Here is an 18,228-nt window from a genome sequence, read left to right on the forward strand (position 1 = left end):
ACTCTTTGTCATATTGCAGCCATTTGCTAAAATCATTTAAATTAATTTTTTCCCTCATTAATGTACACACAGCACCCCATATTGACAGACAAAAAAAAGAATTTTTGAAATTGTTGCAGATTTATTAAAAAAGAAAAACTGAAATATCACATGGTCCTAAGTATTCAGACCCTTTGCTCAGTATTTAGTAGAAGCACCCTTTTGAACTAATACAGCCATGAGTCTTCTTGGGAAAGATGCAACAAGTTTTTCACACCTGGATTTGGGGATCCTCTGCCATTCCTCCTTTCAGATCCTTTCCAGTTCTGTCAGTTTGGATGGTAAACGTTGGTGGACAGCCATTTTTAGGTCTCTCCAGAGATGCTCAATTGGGTTTAAGTCAGGGCTCTGGCTGGGCCATTCAAGAACAGTCACAGAGTTGTTGTGAAGCCACTCCTTCGTTATTTTAGCTGTGTGCTTAGGGTCATTGTCTTGTTGGAAGGTAAACCTTCGGCCCAGTCTGAGGTCCTTAGCACTCTGGAGAAGGTTTTTGTCCAGGATATCCCTGTACTTGGCCGCATTCATCTTTCCCTCGATTGCAACCAGTCGTCCTGTCCCTGCAGCTGAAAAACACCACCACAGCATGATGCTGCGACCGCCATGCTTCACTGTGGGGACTGTATTGGACAAGTGATGAGCAGTGCCTGGTTGTCTCCACACATACCTCAGTGCAAGACACATGACAGCCCGCATAGAGTTTGCTAAAAGACACCTGAAGGACTCTGAGCTGGTGAGAAATAAGATTCTCTGGTCTGATGAGACCAAGATAGAACTTTTTGGCCTTAATTCTAAGCGGTAGCTATCAGGGCCTGCTGCTTTCCCGCTCTGAAGTGACTTTATAGCATCTAGTAATTCTGATAGCGCCAGAGGTTTATCCAGTTCCTCTACACTAAAAGTATCTATTTGTGCTATCTGTAATGTATCCAGAAATGCATTAGATTTTGTGTTGTCTTCTTTAAATCTATCTATCTATCTATCTATCTATCTATCTATCTATCTATCTATCTATCTATCTATCTATCTATCTATCTATCTATCTATCTATCTATCTATCTATCTATCTATCTATCTATCTAAACTCAGTAGAATATAAGGATTTATAGTAGTCTCTAAATATGTGCATTATATTTTTATGGTCAATGATTTTATCCCCGTTTGTGTTGGTGATTGCTGGGATTGCATTGCGAACTTCTTGTTTGTGGATTTGTTGAGCTAAGAGCTGATTAGCTTTCTCTCCGTGTTCATAGTAATGATGTCTTGATTTAAAAATGAGTTGTTCAGTTTCTTTGGTTGTTAAGAGATTGAGCTCTGAATGCAGAGCCTGCCTTTTCCTATGAAGAGCCTCACTTGGACACCTGGCATGTTCTTGATCTATTTTAGTTATTTCGCTGGTTAGCTCTGATACCTTCTTGGTGTCTAATTTATTTCTATGGGAAAGATATGAAATAAACTGGCCTCTTAAGAAGGCCTTTAGAGTTTCCCAGAGTATTCCTGCGGAGACCTCTGAGGATGCATTTGTCTCTAGGAAGAAACTGATTTGTTTTGATATAAAGTCTGTACAGTTCTCATCTGCTAATAGAAATGGGTTAAGATGCCATCTGCGAGATGAGTATGTGGGGCATAATGATTTTAGCTCCAAGATCAGAGGGGCATTGTCGGAAATAACAATAGCGTCGTACTTGCAAGATTTAATAGTAGGCAAGAAATTATTATCTACAGGGAAATAATTACCCTAAGTTCTTGTCTATAAGCCGCGGCTTATCTAAGGAAAAAAGTTGTGAAAATGAAAAAATAGAATATCGGCTTATACATAAATCCGGCTTATACATTAATCCCTCCTCCATCGCGGGGGTTGTGTTCCAGAGCCACCCGCGAAATAACAAAATCCGCGAAGTAGAAACCATATGTTTATATGGTTATTTTTATATTGTCATGCTTGGGTCACAGATTTGCGCAGAAACACAGGAGGTTGTAGAGAGACAGGAACGTTATTCAAACACTGCAAACAAACATTTGTCTCTTTTTCAAAAGTTTAAACTGTGCTCCATGACAAGACAGAGATGACAGTTCTGTCTCACAATTAAAAGAATGCAAACATATCTTCCTCTTCAAAGGAGTGTGTGTCAGGAGCACAGAATGTCACATAGATAGAGAAAACAATCTCTAGCAAAGAAATCAATGGTGCTGTTTGGCTTTTAGGTATGCGAAGCACCACGGCACAAAGCTGTTGAAGGCGGCAGCTCACACCCCCTCCGTCAGGAGCAGGGAGAGAGAGAGAGAGAGAGAGCGAGAAAGAGAGAGAGAGACAGAGACAGAGACAGAGTTTGTTTTTCAGTCAAAAATCAATACGTGCCCTTCGGGCTTTTAAGTATGCGAAGCACTGTGCAGCATGTCGTTTCAGGAATCAGCTTTACAAAAGATAGCAACGTGAAGATAATCTTTCAGACGAGCGTCCGAGCGTCCGCATCGTCTAGGTGTGCGAACAGCCCCCCTGCTCAATCCCCATACGTCAGGATCACAGATAGTCAGCGCAAGAGAGACAGAAAAGTAAGCAATCTAGCTTCTCAGCCATCTGCCAATAGCGTCCCTTGTATGAAATCAACTGGGCAAACCAACTGAGGAAGCATGTACCAGAAATTAAAAGACCCATTGTCCGCAGAAATCCGCGAACCAGCAAAAAATCCGCGATATATATTTAAATATGCTTACATATAAAATCACAATTTAAATGACCGCTACGCGCGCGTGTTGACTCGGCGATGCCCAGAGCAGAAAGAACGCGCTCCAACCGCGCCATGCGGGGAGTGAGAGAGACGCCAATATCTCACACTCTCTCCCCCCTTAAAGAAATTAAATGGGTGCGAGTGAGACCACTGACCTCCCTCCCTTCTATTAGTTATAGGTTATAGTACGTTCGGCTTATCCATGAGTCCGGCTTATCTATGATAAGATTTTATTTTAAAAATTCGTATGATTTTTGGTCTCCGGCTTATACACGAGTCCGGCTTATAGACAAGAACCTAGGGTAATTCTTGAGTAGCAATGATGCATTGGTGAGTAGAAGGAATATGTTCTTGAGTTTTGGTTTAGAAACCTCCAGGGGTCTGTGACACCCCATGTAGTGGGAATTGGAATCACCAGCCTACACTCTAGGTGTCTAGTATATGGGACCGAGCGTGACCAGGATGATGGTGTAAGACAGGGAGACATGGCCACAAAAAGGGTTGGGTTTTTTGAAAAATAAAGTGGTTTTATTTACAGGTGCACTTAAAGAAAACAAGAATAATGTCCTGCGGAATTTATATATTAATACACAGTCCAATACCGCAAAGGACACACAAACACAATAAGTAAATGGAGCCCAAAAATAGTGACTATATACAGTATTTATAGTGTTGACTGAAAGTCCCAAATGAAAAAGAATACTGCATACAAACTAGTGAAAACCATATATACACAAACCAAAATGAAGCTGTCTTCCTCCACAGTGCTCCAAGTCAGGAAGCTGCTCCTTCAAACAGTGTACTGTATACAGGATTAACCAAAACAAAAATATTCAAAATACAGAAAAAGTGTATATACAAAATAAACAGTGCACCAATAACCACAACCCAATATATACCTCCACCAAAGTTAATCCAGAGAAATTTATATATATACTAGTCACTTAGCCCGTTACAATAATGGGCGCTAGAACAGTAGTGCATAAACATTAGTAGGAACAGTAAATGGCAAGGGACTTTGACCTCTTTCTTTTTGTTGGTCGTATTTTTGTTTCTTTCAGCCTTTCTTTTGTTGTTTACTTGCTGAGCTGACCGTTCTTCGTGGGCTGCCGCCGTGTATTGTGTGTCTTTAATTTTCTGTGACAGTAATACTGTCTTGTACGTCCGTAGTATACCTTTAATTTTCTCTGGCGGTAACACAGGCGTGCGCATCGGTAATATGCCTTTAATCTCCTCTGACAGTAATACTGGCTTGTATGTGGCTGTAATATGCGTCACTGTATTGTGTTCCTTTAATTTCCTCTCGTAGTAATACTGGTTTGTATTTCCGTAAAATACCTCTAACTTTCTCTGACAGTAATATCGCGCATCACACCGTGCCCTGCGCATGCGCACTTCACCAGAAGACACACACACACGGACACCTGGACGCACACAGGGATTTTATTAAAGAGGATATATATATATATATGTATACAAGAAAAAATATTTACAATAAGCAAGGCACAAGCCGTAATGCTTGGTAAATTCAAAACACTGTTCTACCAAGTACCTTTCTCTAAGACGATCTAGTCAGAAGGAACCCCCTCTAGAGGCCATGATTCCCTTCTTCGCGCCGACCAATTAAACTGTCCTACGTAATCCCTCTGCAAGCACGCAATGATGAGAACGCGTCTGCGAGAAGTGGCGTCTCCCGCCCTACAAAAATACTATAAGAGTTCAAGCACAGCTATGCGCGCGCGCCGGCTTTTGAGATACAAACTGCGCTTCTGACTTCAGTGAAAGTAAGCACTTTCCATTTTTACGTCCTTCCCCTGAGCTACTGCCCAGACAACTACAAACATGGGATCCCTTTTCTAAACCGCGGTAAACTAATATTAAGGTGCTTCACACTTTTACTCCTTTAGTTATGAGGTCGCGGGAGGCGCACGCAGGAGTGGAGGACCGACAATGCCATCCCGGCTTGTCAATGGCAGGGCCGTCTCTCCAGTCTACACGAGACCCGCCGCGACGCTCCCCAAAAGGTGCTAATATGGTCAGTGAAGACGTCTGTCTGCATTATATAAAAAGAAAAAAGGCAAGTTACCTTTCTTTATACTTTTTAAACCTTTTTTTTCTCAAACAAATGCCTCTCTCAACACCATGCAGAGGACACTTAACTAATTTTATTTAATTACAGGTAATGCCAGTAAGGCACATTACCACAGGGTCTGATAAGTTGTGGTCAGTTAAAAACTGTGTAATTATCTTTGCAGTGTTAGATGTCATCCCCCCTGTGACAGGAGACCTATCTAAGAGTTGATTTAAAACACAATTAAAGTCCCAAGCCATTATAATTTTATCAGTGTTCACATTGGGAATGGATGCAAATACTGTACATTTTGCATGAATTCCCTATCATCGACATTGGGTGCATAAGCATTTATCAAAATCACTTTACAGTTAAATAAATTGCCCATGACAGTCACATATCTCTCTTCAGGATCAGATACTACATCTGATACCACAAATGAGACTGTTCTATGTATGAGAATTCCCACACCTCTAGTTTTCTTTGTAAAGCTGGAATGGAACATTTGGCCAGTCCAGTCTTTTTGCAGCTAGAAATGATCCTTGCTTAGTAAGTGGGTCTCCTGTAAAAATACTATTTTAGTGTTTAGAACTGTTAGGTGAGAGAATACTTTCTTTCTCTTTAATTCGTGATTCAGGGCTTTAATTTTCCAGCTCATTATTTTGTAAGTTTTAAAGCATTTGTTAATAACAGGACTTCAGTACACCTAACCTCAATTATAAAAAGCAAGAAACGGTAGTTATTTTTTTAAATTTATAAAATATGTTTCATTTTAAAATGCAATTTCATATGGCAAAGTAATATATGCTATGATTGTGAACAAATAACTGACTTGAAAAATACTGAACTTATCCTTTAAAGTAAATAAATTTGAAAACTACCAATACTTAAATTATAAATACAGTCATTGCATTCCAGTATTTACATAAAGTTCCTTCAAGTGTTATTAAAAATGAGGATTTTATCACTATTAATTTATTATTTAACTTCACAGTGAACAGAGGTGTTTTAAAACACATCAGGTCAAACACATGCATTTATGGAATTTATTAACAATGTCTTGTAATGGATTTCTGGCTGGAAAACAATGATACCGTCCAGAAAACTGTTTATGTTACTTTCACTTTAATCATAGAATGTTTATTTTATTCAAGCAGACTGAAGACTGATTTTATTATTAATTACTAAAAGAACAGTTATTCATTTTAGTTTATTGTAATAATTTTCTGAAAGAAGGCAGGTTACTGAGTTATATTGTTTTAAGCTGTATGCTATTCCAGAACCTCTGAATAAGAAAAAATATTACTCACTTTTAAATCTAGTACTAATTACAATTACAATTTTAATGTATATTTATTCTAATCAGATTTAATTATTTAACCATACAGATTAATCACTGGTGCTTTAAAAAGACACTTAAGAAATTTGTCATTTTGAACATGTGTAATTAAGCAGTTGGATTCCTTTGACCAAAATAAAACTATGATATTACAACAACATATATTTAAATCCAAAGTTGATGGAAAATCTTGGATACAAGTTTGGAACAAACCCTTGTTTGAGTACCAGATATTCATGTACACACCGACACTTCCATGGGGAAAATTTAGACTTCTAAACTTCTAGAAATCTCTGAGATGTGCAGGAAAAACCAGAGTGTTGTTCTGTGTATAATGTAAACTGTATACAAGTGATAGTGCAAGTGCTCAGAACTACCCTGTAGGGGGCATTTCATATCTGATAAGCCCACTATAAGTAATACTTTTGGGCACATTCTTTTTTATGGGGCACATACCTGCATCTCCTGCTGAATCCGCAGCTTTTCACGGCTGAGTTCATCTTGGAAAAACTGCAAATAAGCATACAGGTATTCTGTTCTGAAACATATTATACATACAAAAGGACTGCATATATTTTTAGGGTTATATATACAGTATATATTCTGAGTTCATTTATAAAATTAGTTCAACTCACATTTACAAAATTAGTTCAATTTAAGGGAAGATTAAGTCCAGTTTGTATAAAAACAACTATAAAAAAACAGATGACAATTAAGTAAGATTTTGTTACACCTAGACTACGTAAAATGATATTTAGCACTGGATTAAACACAAATAACTAATAATGCAAGTGGCTGAAATTACTCCTTAATAGCAGCCAACTTAGGTTCTTTCTTATGATAGTTCTTTGTATTCTGTTTTTGTTCCTATTTATTGATATTTCAATTCAGGATCTTTACTTTATTTGTCTTCACCAACTTTATAGAATTCCTTTCCAGTTACAATTAGAAATATTAAATAAGTATCTTTATTTTACACAGAGTTAAAATCACTATACCATATATAATTACACATAGTAATTGGTATTTTTGACTCTATACCATATGTAATTACAGTATTTATTCAGTCATGGTTTTTCTTTCCACTTAAAATGTAACCTGTAAATTACATGTCATATTCAGTATTTTTTTTTTACTTTATAATTTCTTTTGTTTTATTTCCACGCTCAAATCTCTTCTCTCTTTGAGATAGGTGTTTGCGCCTTTATTATCTTATTTGGGTGTTAAATCAGTCAGCATTACCTTGGCTACACAATTAGTACAGAATGCAGATGCTAGGATGCTCCGTGGTACTAAGAAGAGGCATTGCATTTCATTAATTTTAGCTACTCTCCTTTGGCTTCCTATGAGGTGCAGAATTCAACTTAGGGTTTTGTGTTTGGTTTACAAGGCACTACATGGTCTGGCTCATTGTTAATTGACTACATTACTTTATCCAGCATTAGCTTCAAGATCTTTAGGACAATCACTTTTGACTATTCCCCATTCTCACCTGAAATCAATGGGAGATTGTGCCTTGTCAGAATCTGCACACCACTCTGGAAAAGTCTGTCTCTGTTTATTAGGACTACTTTTTCTGTTACTGCCTCAAGGCCTATTTGTTTTCTAAGGCTTTCCTATGTTCCTGTGACCTTCCTTTTTCATTTAATATGTTATTTTTGCATGCATTTTCATTATATTACTTCTTCTTGTTTTAAATTTGCATTGTTAGATTGCTATATTTTATTATGATGTACAGCGCTTTGGGTATTTAGAGAGAGGTTAGGAGCACACAAGGTACTATAAAAATAAATTGACCTTGACGTTAACATTGTTACACTGTACCTAGTGATGTATTTTAACTGTCATACTCACTTATATGAAGTGTCATAAGCATATTTATGTCTAAAACCCAAACTGTTCATCAAGGAAAAGATTGATTCCTCCAGAGCATGTGACGCAGGTTTTGTTGGACATGATACACTACCTCTTACAAATTCTATCAAAGAATGATCCACAGGTACAACTTACAACAAACATGTGCTGATTAAAAGTAGGCATCCCCAAAAGATGTCAAACAGCATGCATGTTTAACTTGCTGGTTTTCATTAAAAGTAGACCTATGTTTTGGCATGGAAAATATTTTGGCTCACACTGTATACACATATACATACATTTATTTATGCAGAACATATATTGTATACTGATATATACATACAGTATTCATTTTAATTTCTATCATTCCAGACACTTCCTGCTTTTAGGGGCAGAGGAAACACCTCCAAAATAAAAAAAAGAAGGAATTATTCCTGCAATCTATTTGTAGCCCTGTCCTTGCTCTGCAATCCTTCTCTTTTTTCTCAAATGCTCTCAACATTTCTAATTTTTCTTTAATGTTCTCTCTCCACAAATTTCAGCTGCATTGCATTTAGCTGTCTCACCTGTTGATTCATTTCCTTTTTGATTCATTTTTGGCAATACCCAAGATAGCATTCATTAGTAAGATGACAAAAATTTCTGGACGTGTGGGACTTGGGACTTCTCTTACTAAATAAAGAACTTCTTTTTGATCTGTGAAATCAGTAGAAGACCACTTACACCCAACAGTGCCACTTGCTGGTGGAATGATTTATAGCTTGACATTTAATGCACTCCATTTCACATTTTTGCAAGTGTCATTGAAAACACTTCCTCAGTAAAGCAGTTTTAGTTCTACTCTAGAAAAATTATATAGAAATTATTTTGGTACATACTAAATTGATAAGTACAGAGAAAAGAGTGCTTCTGGAAGAAAAAATGCTTAGAAAACAGCATGAATTATGCCAACACAGTACATCACCCTGCTATTACAAAATGTTTTAAGTAATTGCCGAGTTAGTTACAGGGTATTGGAAAATGCTTCAAGGTATTTAACAAAAGTCTAGACACTAAATTCACTTGTTTTTTTCATAGTTTATTAGGATTTTTCATTTTAGCTAAGGTCTTCACTATTACTCATTGTCAAATCAACTCACAAACTGGTAATTTCTTAATGAAAAGCACTTAAATAGTGCTGCTTTTATGGTACAATAATATATGACATTACAATTTTAGCGATAAACTTCACTATAATTGAAAAGCTTTATATCTCAGTCTTAACAAAACTTATGAGAACTATAATAAGAATAAAGAAGATACAGTACGTTGTAGCCTCCATTTTTTACACTCAATATAATATCTAAAATTGTCTCCGAATACAACTACATTCAAAACATAACACAAGTTTTCAAGCCTGTCAGCAAAACTTACTTCATGGAGGCCTAGTCATCTTGTAGTAGAGCTAATCTGGTAGTTTAATTGTTCATTTTACTCTCTATATAAATTGATTTATTTCATAACTGTTCTGTGAAGAGTGACTCCTCTAAATTAAGAATGTATAACATGAGTCACACAGCTTGAATAAAAATTTCCAACTGTCATAGTTTTAAAAGATCGGTGAGAAGGGAAATGATAGATGGATCTAGCAGTCCTCAATCTCTCATGACATTCTTATCCAGTGACAAAATTGAGTTTGAGACTATAATGTATTTACAGGAACCAACATAAAAGTTGGTTGATGAGTGAACAAACTGGAGACCATACTGTAATATTTTGGAAGATATAAATTTCACAAACAATGTTTTAATGCTGCGGTGGGTTGGCGCCCTGCTTGGGATTGGTTCCTGCCTTGCGCCCTGTGTTGGCTGGGATTGGTTCCAGCAGACGCCCGTGACCCTGTGTTCGGATTCAGCGGGTTAGAAAATGGATGGATGGATAGATGTTTTAATGCCTGTGGAGTGCTGGAGAAGATGCAAAGGAAAATAATGATGGTTCTTGCATTGTGATCTCCAACTGCGATTTTTATATGAGAATTTAATATTTAGCATGCTGTATTTATCCATCCATTATCCAACCCACTATATCCTAACTACAGGGTCATGGGGGTCTGCTGGAGCCAATCCCAGCCAACACAGGGCACAAGGCAGGAAACAAACCCTGGGCAGGGCACCAGCCCACCGCAGTGCTATATTTATGAATGTATTAATGTTTGGTCTATTGTTAAATATAATATGTTCAAAATATTTATTCTTGCTTTCTTTTGGAAAATACCCTATGGGGCATATTAAATGGGGTTTAATAAGCACAACAATATGGCCATATGGATATATCCAATAATGAAATACAATTTGGCCTGTACTGGGTTCAGTTGCTGGGCGTCTTTGCTTTTTCTGTGTATCAGGGGCATTGTGAAAGCTTCTCTGTGTGGCTGTAGATTTTATGCTTGCAAACTTTGTAGGGTGAAAGAAAAGTCATGTGGGTTTTAAACTAAGAAATGCCTCCATAATGTATTCTCAACAAAATGTGGTATATAATATAATATCCTGTTAATTAGCCTTTCAATGTGAGTCTTAGGTAGCACAGCAAAGGCAGCGCAACAGAATTAAAGATGTAAATAACAGTGTTAGAAAATAGAAAGCTTGCATTGGACTAAATCAAGTGTTAGGTTTACCATATCATATTTATAAACATAGTCTCTAAGTAAATCTATTCCTTACAAATTCACTTCACTAAAAGACGATTACGGATGGGCTAATTTCAATCAGATTAATTAAGAAAATATATTGTTTTTACCCTAAAGTGATTTAGTGTTACCATGCTTTCTTGAATATACTGATATGATGTGAAAATCCAGGTACTCATCAAAGCAGCCACTCATCCTCTGTATTACTGAAGGTTAGCAAAAAAGTCAACAGATGCAAATATGTTGCATGCTGTATCATTAAACCTTTGAGTAAAGCCATTTATTTTTTCACCTTGGAATACTGTAGCAAAATCCAGCTTAAGAACAGATTAGTTGTTTGATATACCAAAGCCTTCTAAAATATTACTTATTTGATATACTGTCTCTAAATGGTGAATGCCACTAAAAATCCCTTAAAATTACAATTGTTTTCATATCCGTACAATGGAAGCAACTCATGCAGGGTCTTAAAGTGATGGAATGGGGGGTGGGGGGAGCATGTGCAGTCATGCTTGACTGCCCATATCTTTAGCTGGAAGGCACACTTTACCAACATATTAATGTTTGCCATTGATAGACAAGGGTATTCAGCCCTTGTTAATTATGCTGTCATCTGTATCAATGCAAGAGATGATCATATAATACTAGGTTTCAGGGGAAATTACAGGGTGATATCACACTTCTGGGATACTTAACAGCATACACTGCAGAAATAAGACAGAATTACAGAATTAGACAGTATGCTCAGCACTAAGAAGAGAGTATTGTATATCGAAATGTACTGTAGACAATGAGGTAAAATGGTAGCTGACAGTTCAGATAATCATTTTTCTTTTCTGATTCTCTTACTGGCATCAGAATCCAGCCCAGAGCTGGTGAATAAAGCTAGTCTTCAGTCTCATCAGATAAATACAGCATACAGGCCACATTAACTAATAGTGCTTCTAACTTTTTTACATTTTACACTCAAATAAATTAAAATCAACAAAACAGTTTTAATAGACAGTAATCAAAATCAGGTATATCCTCTGTGTAGTTTGAATGTTCTCTCTTTGCTTTTCTAGGTTTATTGTGCATATATATCACTTTTCTTAGCAAATACAAGTATCTTTGAGGTGTGGGAGGAAAAAAATTGACCTGAATTACACCCAAATACACAGAGAAGCCAAGTAAACACAAACAGGCACAGACAGACTAGACTAGTATTTGAAGCCCAGACTCTAAAGCTTTGGAGCTAACCTATTTGCCACCAGTGTGGCTTTATTAGTATCAATGTAATTGTTTTTACCAGGTTTTATTGACAGAGTGCTGAGCAGTCAGAACAATATATTGTAGATTGATTAACTACAGTATGTTACCAGAAACACATCTTCTAACTCTGTAACCCCTAAGTAAGTTCTCATTCAGCATTTGCTCAACCTGGGGAAGACCAAAGTGAAACCTATGGAATTATAAAACAGTTTTAATTAATTCTAGCATTAGTAAGTCTAGAAAACTAGGAAGGACCTTTTTATATAGTACACCCAAACATTGGAATGATGTGCCCACCAATATTAGAGAAGCTTCATCAATCTCTGTGTTTAAAACAAGTGTATGTGTCTTATTTCAACTGATGCTAAGGTAGCACATAATGGGTCTCATTCATGAAACATTTGTAAATTTATGAGTATATTTGTGCATAAGAGATGGTCAGTCCTGCTAAAACCTCATGATGGATCCATGCAAGCAATATTGAACACAGATTTCATCACCTGTATAAGCTGATGAATCCAAATCAATCCCAAAGGGCCAGCATGTTTAAGTTGTTAATCAATTTGCATAAATTCACACCCATCTACACCCAGACACTGAGACAGCGTCTTATTTTAGCTGAGTTGGAAAAAAGAAAAAGCATTTTATTTTTATTGCACTGACTAGGCTGTCTATATATATAATTCACTAAGTCCATGGCAAGCAAGACGTACGCAAGACATTGCAAGCAAGACGCACGCAAGACAGAGCCCCGCCCACCAACAATTCACTAAGCAGCTGACCATGGCACGCACGACAGAGCCCCGCCCGCCAACTCTAACACTCTTCCCATGTCCATTACCTTCACATTGTTTTCCTTTTATTTCTGATCCCGTTCAACAACTATATGGCGACATCGACTTTTCAACTGTGACTCCGGAACAACTCAGTACGCGAGCTATATTAAGCATCACCAACGAAGACTCGCTACACCGTAATGAAAAAGTACTGAAACTTATCCCTACCGATGAAGTAACTTTCACCAGCGTTGCCTCCATCGTCACAGACGATCCTGCAGATCAAGTTTCATTCCCCGAAGAATTTCTTAACAGTCTTACTCCCACTGGCATGCCTCCGCATAAACTCAAAATTAAAATAGGTTCAGTCGTCATGCTTCTCAGAAACCGTCCATGGCAAGCAAGATGCACGCAAGACAGCGCCATGCCCACCAACTCACAGAGCTCCACCCACCAACAATAATTCACTAAGCAGCCGTGTGCGCCGATGATTTTTGCACGCGTTCAGTCTCTCCCTGTGCATTCTCTGTGCAGTGAGCGAGCAAGCCAGAGAGAGAGAGCGACACACACAGGCGCGCAAGAGAGACACACACACACACACACACAGGCACGCGAGAGACACACACATACAGGCGCGCGAGAGAGACACACACACACACAGGCGCGTGAGAGAGAGACACACACACAGACGTGTGAGAGAGAGACACACACACACACAGGCGCGCGAGAGAGACACACACACACACAGGCGTGCGAGAGAGAGATACACACACACACAGGCGCGCGAGAGAGAGGGGACTGGACGCATAAGGCAGAGAAAGCAGTTAAAGAATGCACCGGGCTTGATTTTGTTTTCACTTCTGTTTACAGCGATCGGTTCGTAGCGTGCATTGTTGCAATGTTACTTTTCTTGGTGGTTTATTACATTACGGATGTTTCAAATGTTCATTTTTTTCCCTGGGCTTAAAACTCATTCAAAAAGTGTTTCTCAACTGTGACTCCAGAAAAACTCAGTACGTGAGCTATATTAAGCGTCACCAACGAAGACTCGCTACACCTTAATGAACAAGTACAGAAACTTATCCCTACCGACGAAGTAACTTTCACCAGCGTTGCCTCCATCGTCACAGACAATCCTGCAGATCAAGTTTCATTCCCCGAAGAATTTCTTAACAGTCTTACTCCCACTGGCATGCCTCCGCATAAACTCAAAATTAAAATAGGTTCAGTTGTCATGCTTCTCAGAAACCTCATGCCAGCAAGAAGTCTCTGTGATGGCACTAGATGGACTGTTGCCAGCATTCACCGCAATGTACTGGAGTGTAAAACTATCGCAGCTCCTATCTCACAAACTGCCCTTATTCCCCGGATATCCCTGACCCCATCAGATTCAAATTTGCCTTTTACTTTTACACGCAGACAATTTCCTGTTAGATTGGTCTTTGTAGTGACAATTAATAAGGCACAGGAACAAACTTTCAAAACGAGATGCCTGTATCTGCCAAACCCAGTTTTCAGTCACGGACAATTGTATGTTGCTCTCTCCAGAGTTCCATCTTTTCATACACTCAACAGTCGTATTCTCAAACCCACCCCATTTGGACAACTGTGTTGTTCAGGAAGTGTTCACCCATCAATAAATAATTATGTGGTGTATGCTACGCCGCGGGTTGGCTAGTACTTTTTATCTACAATACAGTTGCTCATTCCAGATCAGTGGCAATGGAAAGGCTACAAAAGTAGGCCCACAATGTTGAGCAACACACACTTTGCACCACACATGAGTTGTACATTAATTAAATCATCATTTCCTATTCAAGCATGAAAAAGCAAGATTAGATGGAGCCTTAATGCTCTATACTGTCTATGGCGCAGGAGATAATAGATAGGTTGGCACATTTTGTTAAACCCATCCTTTACTAGCACTTGCTATTTTCCACCACAGAGAAAATGGATGTAATCAGGCATTAGTGCAATTATTCTGTGGAGTTCAACAGTTGGTATACAGCTTATAGACAGCTGAAATATCCTGGATCTCTCTCCAGTCTTACGCTTTTTAAAGGCATCCACATAATATTGTGAATATAGCAGAGCACAATATGAATTAATATTTATATAAATTATAAATAATGAGTTATGCAAATGACAACTGATATTTAGCTGCATTTGTAATTTATGCATGTACCAACTGCACTCATGAGCATGTATAAAATCCATTCATACCTAAAGAGATTGGAGCTACTAAGCTTTTGATTAATGTGGAAATGCATATATTAATATTTTATATGCAAATTCATTCATCTCTCATTTCACAAATGAGGCCCTTTATTTTTTCATATAGCTTGTTTATCAACTGTAATAATTTTTAAGACAGCCTATCTTTCCAAGTCTTTCCATTTTTCTTTCTCTTCTTACTGTTCATGATGGGCACTTCATTTGCATGTTTGATCACATGATGAGCCTATTTTCTTGTATTCAACTGAAACTGTCATTGCCTGAGGAGTGTTTAATTTCAGAATTTGTATACTTCTTTGTACTTACTGCATGATGTTTATATTTCAACACTTTTATAGTCATACTACAGTGGTGTGAAAAACTATTTGCCCCCTTCCTGATTTCTTATTCTTTTGCATGTTTGTCACACAAAATGTTTCTGATCATCAAACACATTTAACCATTAGTCAAATATAACACAAGTAAACACAAAATGCAGTTTGTACATGATGGTTTTTATTATTTAGGGAGAAAAAAAAATCCAAACCTACATGGCCCTGTGTGAAAAAGTAATTGCCCCCTGAACCTAATAACTGGTTGGGCCACCCTTAGCAGCAATAAGTGCAATCAAGCGTTTGCGATAACTTGCAATGAGTCTTTGACAGCGCTCTGGAGGAATTTTGGCCCACTCATCTTTGCAAAATTGTTGTAATTCAGCTTTATTTGAGGGTTTTCTAGCATGAACCGCCTTTTTAAGGTCATGCCATAGCATCTCAATTGGATTCAGGTCAGGACTTTGACTAGGCCACTCCAAAGTCTTCATTTTGTTTTTCTTCAGCCATTCAGAGGTGGATTTGCTGGTGTGTTTTGGGTCATTGTCCTGTTGCAGCACCCAAGATCGCTTCAGCTTGAGTTGACGAACAGATGGCCGGACATTCTCCTTCAGGATTTTTTGGTAGACAGTAGAATTCATGGTTCCATCTATCACAGCAAGCCTTCCAGGTCCTGAAGCAGCAAAACAACCCCAGACCATCACACTACCACCACCATATTTTACTGTTGGTATGATGTTCTTTTTCTGAAATGCTGTGTTCCTTTTACGCCAGATGTAACGGGACATTTGCCTTCCAAAAAGTTCAACTTTTGTCTCATCAGTCCACAAGGTATTTTCCCAAAAGTCTTGGCAATCATTGAGATGTTTCTTAGCAAAATTGAGACGAGCCCTAATGTTCTTTTTGCTTAACAGTGGTTTGCGTCTTGGAAATCTGCCATGCAGGCCCTTTTTGCCCAGTCTCTTTCTTATGGTGGAGTCGTGAACACTGACCTTAATTGAGGCAAGTGAGGCCTGCAGTTCTTTAGACGTTGTCCTGGGGTCTTTTGTGACCTCTTGGATGAGTCGTCTCTGTGCTCTTGGGGTAATTTTGGTCAGCCGGCCACTCCTGGGAAGGTTCACCACTGTTCCATGTTTTTGCCATTTGTGGATAATGGCTCTCACTGTGGTTCGCTGGAGTCCCAAAGCTTTAGAAATGGCTTTATAACCTATACCAGACTGATAGATCTCAATTACTTCTGTTCTCATTTGTTCCTGAATTTCTTTGGATCTTGGCATGATGTCTAGCTTTTGGTCTACTTCTCTGTGTCAGGCAGCTCCTATTTAAGTGATTTCTTGATTGAAACAGGTGTGGCAGTAATCAGGCCTGGGGGTGGCTACGGAAATTGAACTCAGGTGTGATACACCACAGTTAGGTTATTTTTTAACAAGGGGGCAATTACTTTTTCACACAGGGCAATGTAGGTTTGGATTTTTTTTTCTCCCTAAATAATAAAAACCATCATTTAAAAACTGCATTTTGTGTTTACTTTTGTTATATTTGACTAATGGTTAAATGTGTTTGATGATCAGAAACATTTTGTGTGACAAACATGCAAAAGAATAAGAAATCAGGAAGGGGGCAAATAGTTTTTCACACCACTGTATATTTTTAATAATTTAAGTTTAAATTCACCTAATAAGACTAAACTGAATTGAACTCAATTGTGTTATATAACAGTGAAAGGTGCTAAATAAAGGCAGAGAGCTTATAGGCAGTAATTTTAAATTCTGTTTAATAAATTTAGAATGTAGGCTGCCCAGATCTCCTTACCTCTGCTTCATTCTCTTTCTGCTGCAATGAATTTGTTAGATCTTGGATTTGGTCCTCCAGGCCACCAATCCTATTAGTAAGCATACAGTTCTCATCTGTTAGTTGAGCAATGTGATCCTCTTTAGATTTCAGAGCCTGAGTTAGCTGCTCAATCACCCTTAAACAAAAAAGAAAAATCGTGAATACAACAGATGATATTAAAAACCTAATTGCCACATGTATAATAAACGGTGTTCAGTGGGATAAAGTCAAGAAAAAGCAGATTCAGTGTAGAGAAGCAACAGAAAGAACTTTTGCATGCAGAGATTTGTTAATATGTGAAATTTACTGGCAGGAGAATGGAAAAGAATTTTAAGGAGACTCCAGTCTTAAGACCATTGAGCAGGCTGATGAAAGGATGAACAATTTTGCATGAACTCTTGGAAAGTTTATTTTTCCTCTACATCTATATACTGGAGATTTTAATTCCTGTTGTACCTTGTCTGGCAACCCCATTCATCTCCGCACTTTCTGACTGCTCGGAAAATACCAAAGGGGCATTTTGACTTTATTGCTCAGAGTATTTAAGTGGGCACCCCACACATACAGTATCTCACAAAAGTGAGTACACCCCTCACATTTTTGTAAATATTTTATTATATCTTTTCATGGGACAACACTAAAGATATGACACTTTGATACAATGTAAAGTAGTCAGTGTACAGCTTGTATAACAGTGTAAATTTGCTGTCCCTTCAAAATAACTCAACACACATCCATTAATGTCTAAACCGCTGGCAACAAAAGAGATACTTGAAAAAGTAGAAAATAATTATATTTATGCTTTAACACAATTTGTTTGACCTAAGATGCCACTTTTATTGTGGCAGTTGCTATTGCATTGCTATGAGTGACATCCAGGGTCATGTTGTGCGTGTCATTAGGGGTCACGAGTATAAAGGTCAGATCCACACACTTCCTAGTATCTGAGGGAGATTTTAAAAAATGTGGTGAAACTTTTTTCTAGGTGACAAACTTGCTTATGGTATTTAGGCTTTTCAGTTTTTAGTTTGTGATTCCATTCTTGATGACAGATCAGTGAGACATTTGGTTATGACTCCAGCTAGATTTTTTTTTATTTCATTTGACACTTCTCTCATTACAAGTCAGTAC

General features: G+C 37.9%; 1 protein-coding gene across 2 annotated transcripts in view; it reads right to left on the bottom strand.

Annotated features, from left to right (window-relative positions):
• Positions 1-18,228, bottom strand: part of pde4dip (phosphodiesterase 4D interacting protein) — a 264,076-nt gene that overhangs the window by 95,066 nt on the left and 150,782 nt on the right. For both annotated transcript variants that reach the window (XM_051933237.1, XM_051933238.1), the window contains exons 8-9: positions 17,077-17,233; positions 6,629-6,682 (exon numbers count right to left, since the gene is read on the bottom strand). In XM_051933237.1, the coding sequence (XP_051789197.1) occupies positions 6,629-6,682; positions 17,077-17,233 (211 nt within the window). The remainder of the gene's footprint in view (positions 1-6,628; positions 6,683-17,076; positions 17,234-18,228) is intronic.

Source organism: Erpetoichthys calabaricus, chromosome 10 (genome assembly GCF_900747795.2).
Source record: "Erpetoichthys calabaricus chromosome 10, fErpCal1.3, whole genome shotgun sequence".
Lineage (NCBI taxonomy): Eukaryota > Metazoa > Chordata > Cladistia > Polypteriformes > Polypteridae > Erpetoichthys > Erpetoichthys calabaricus.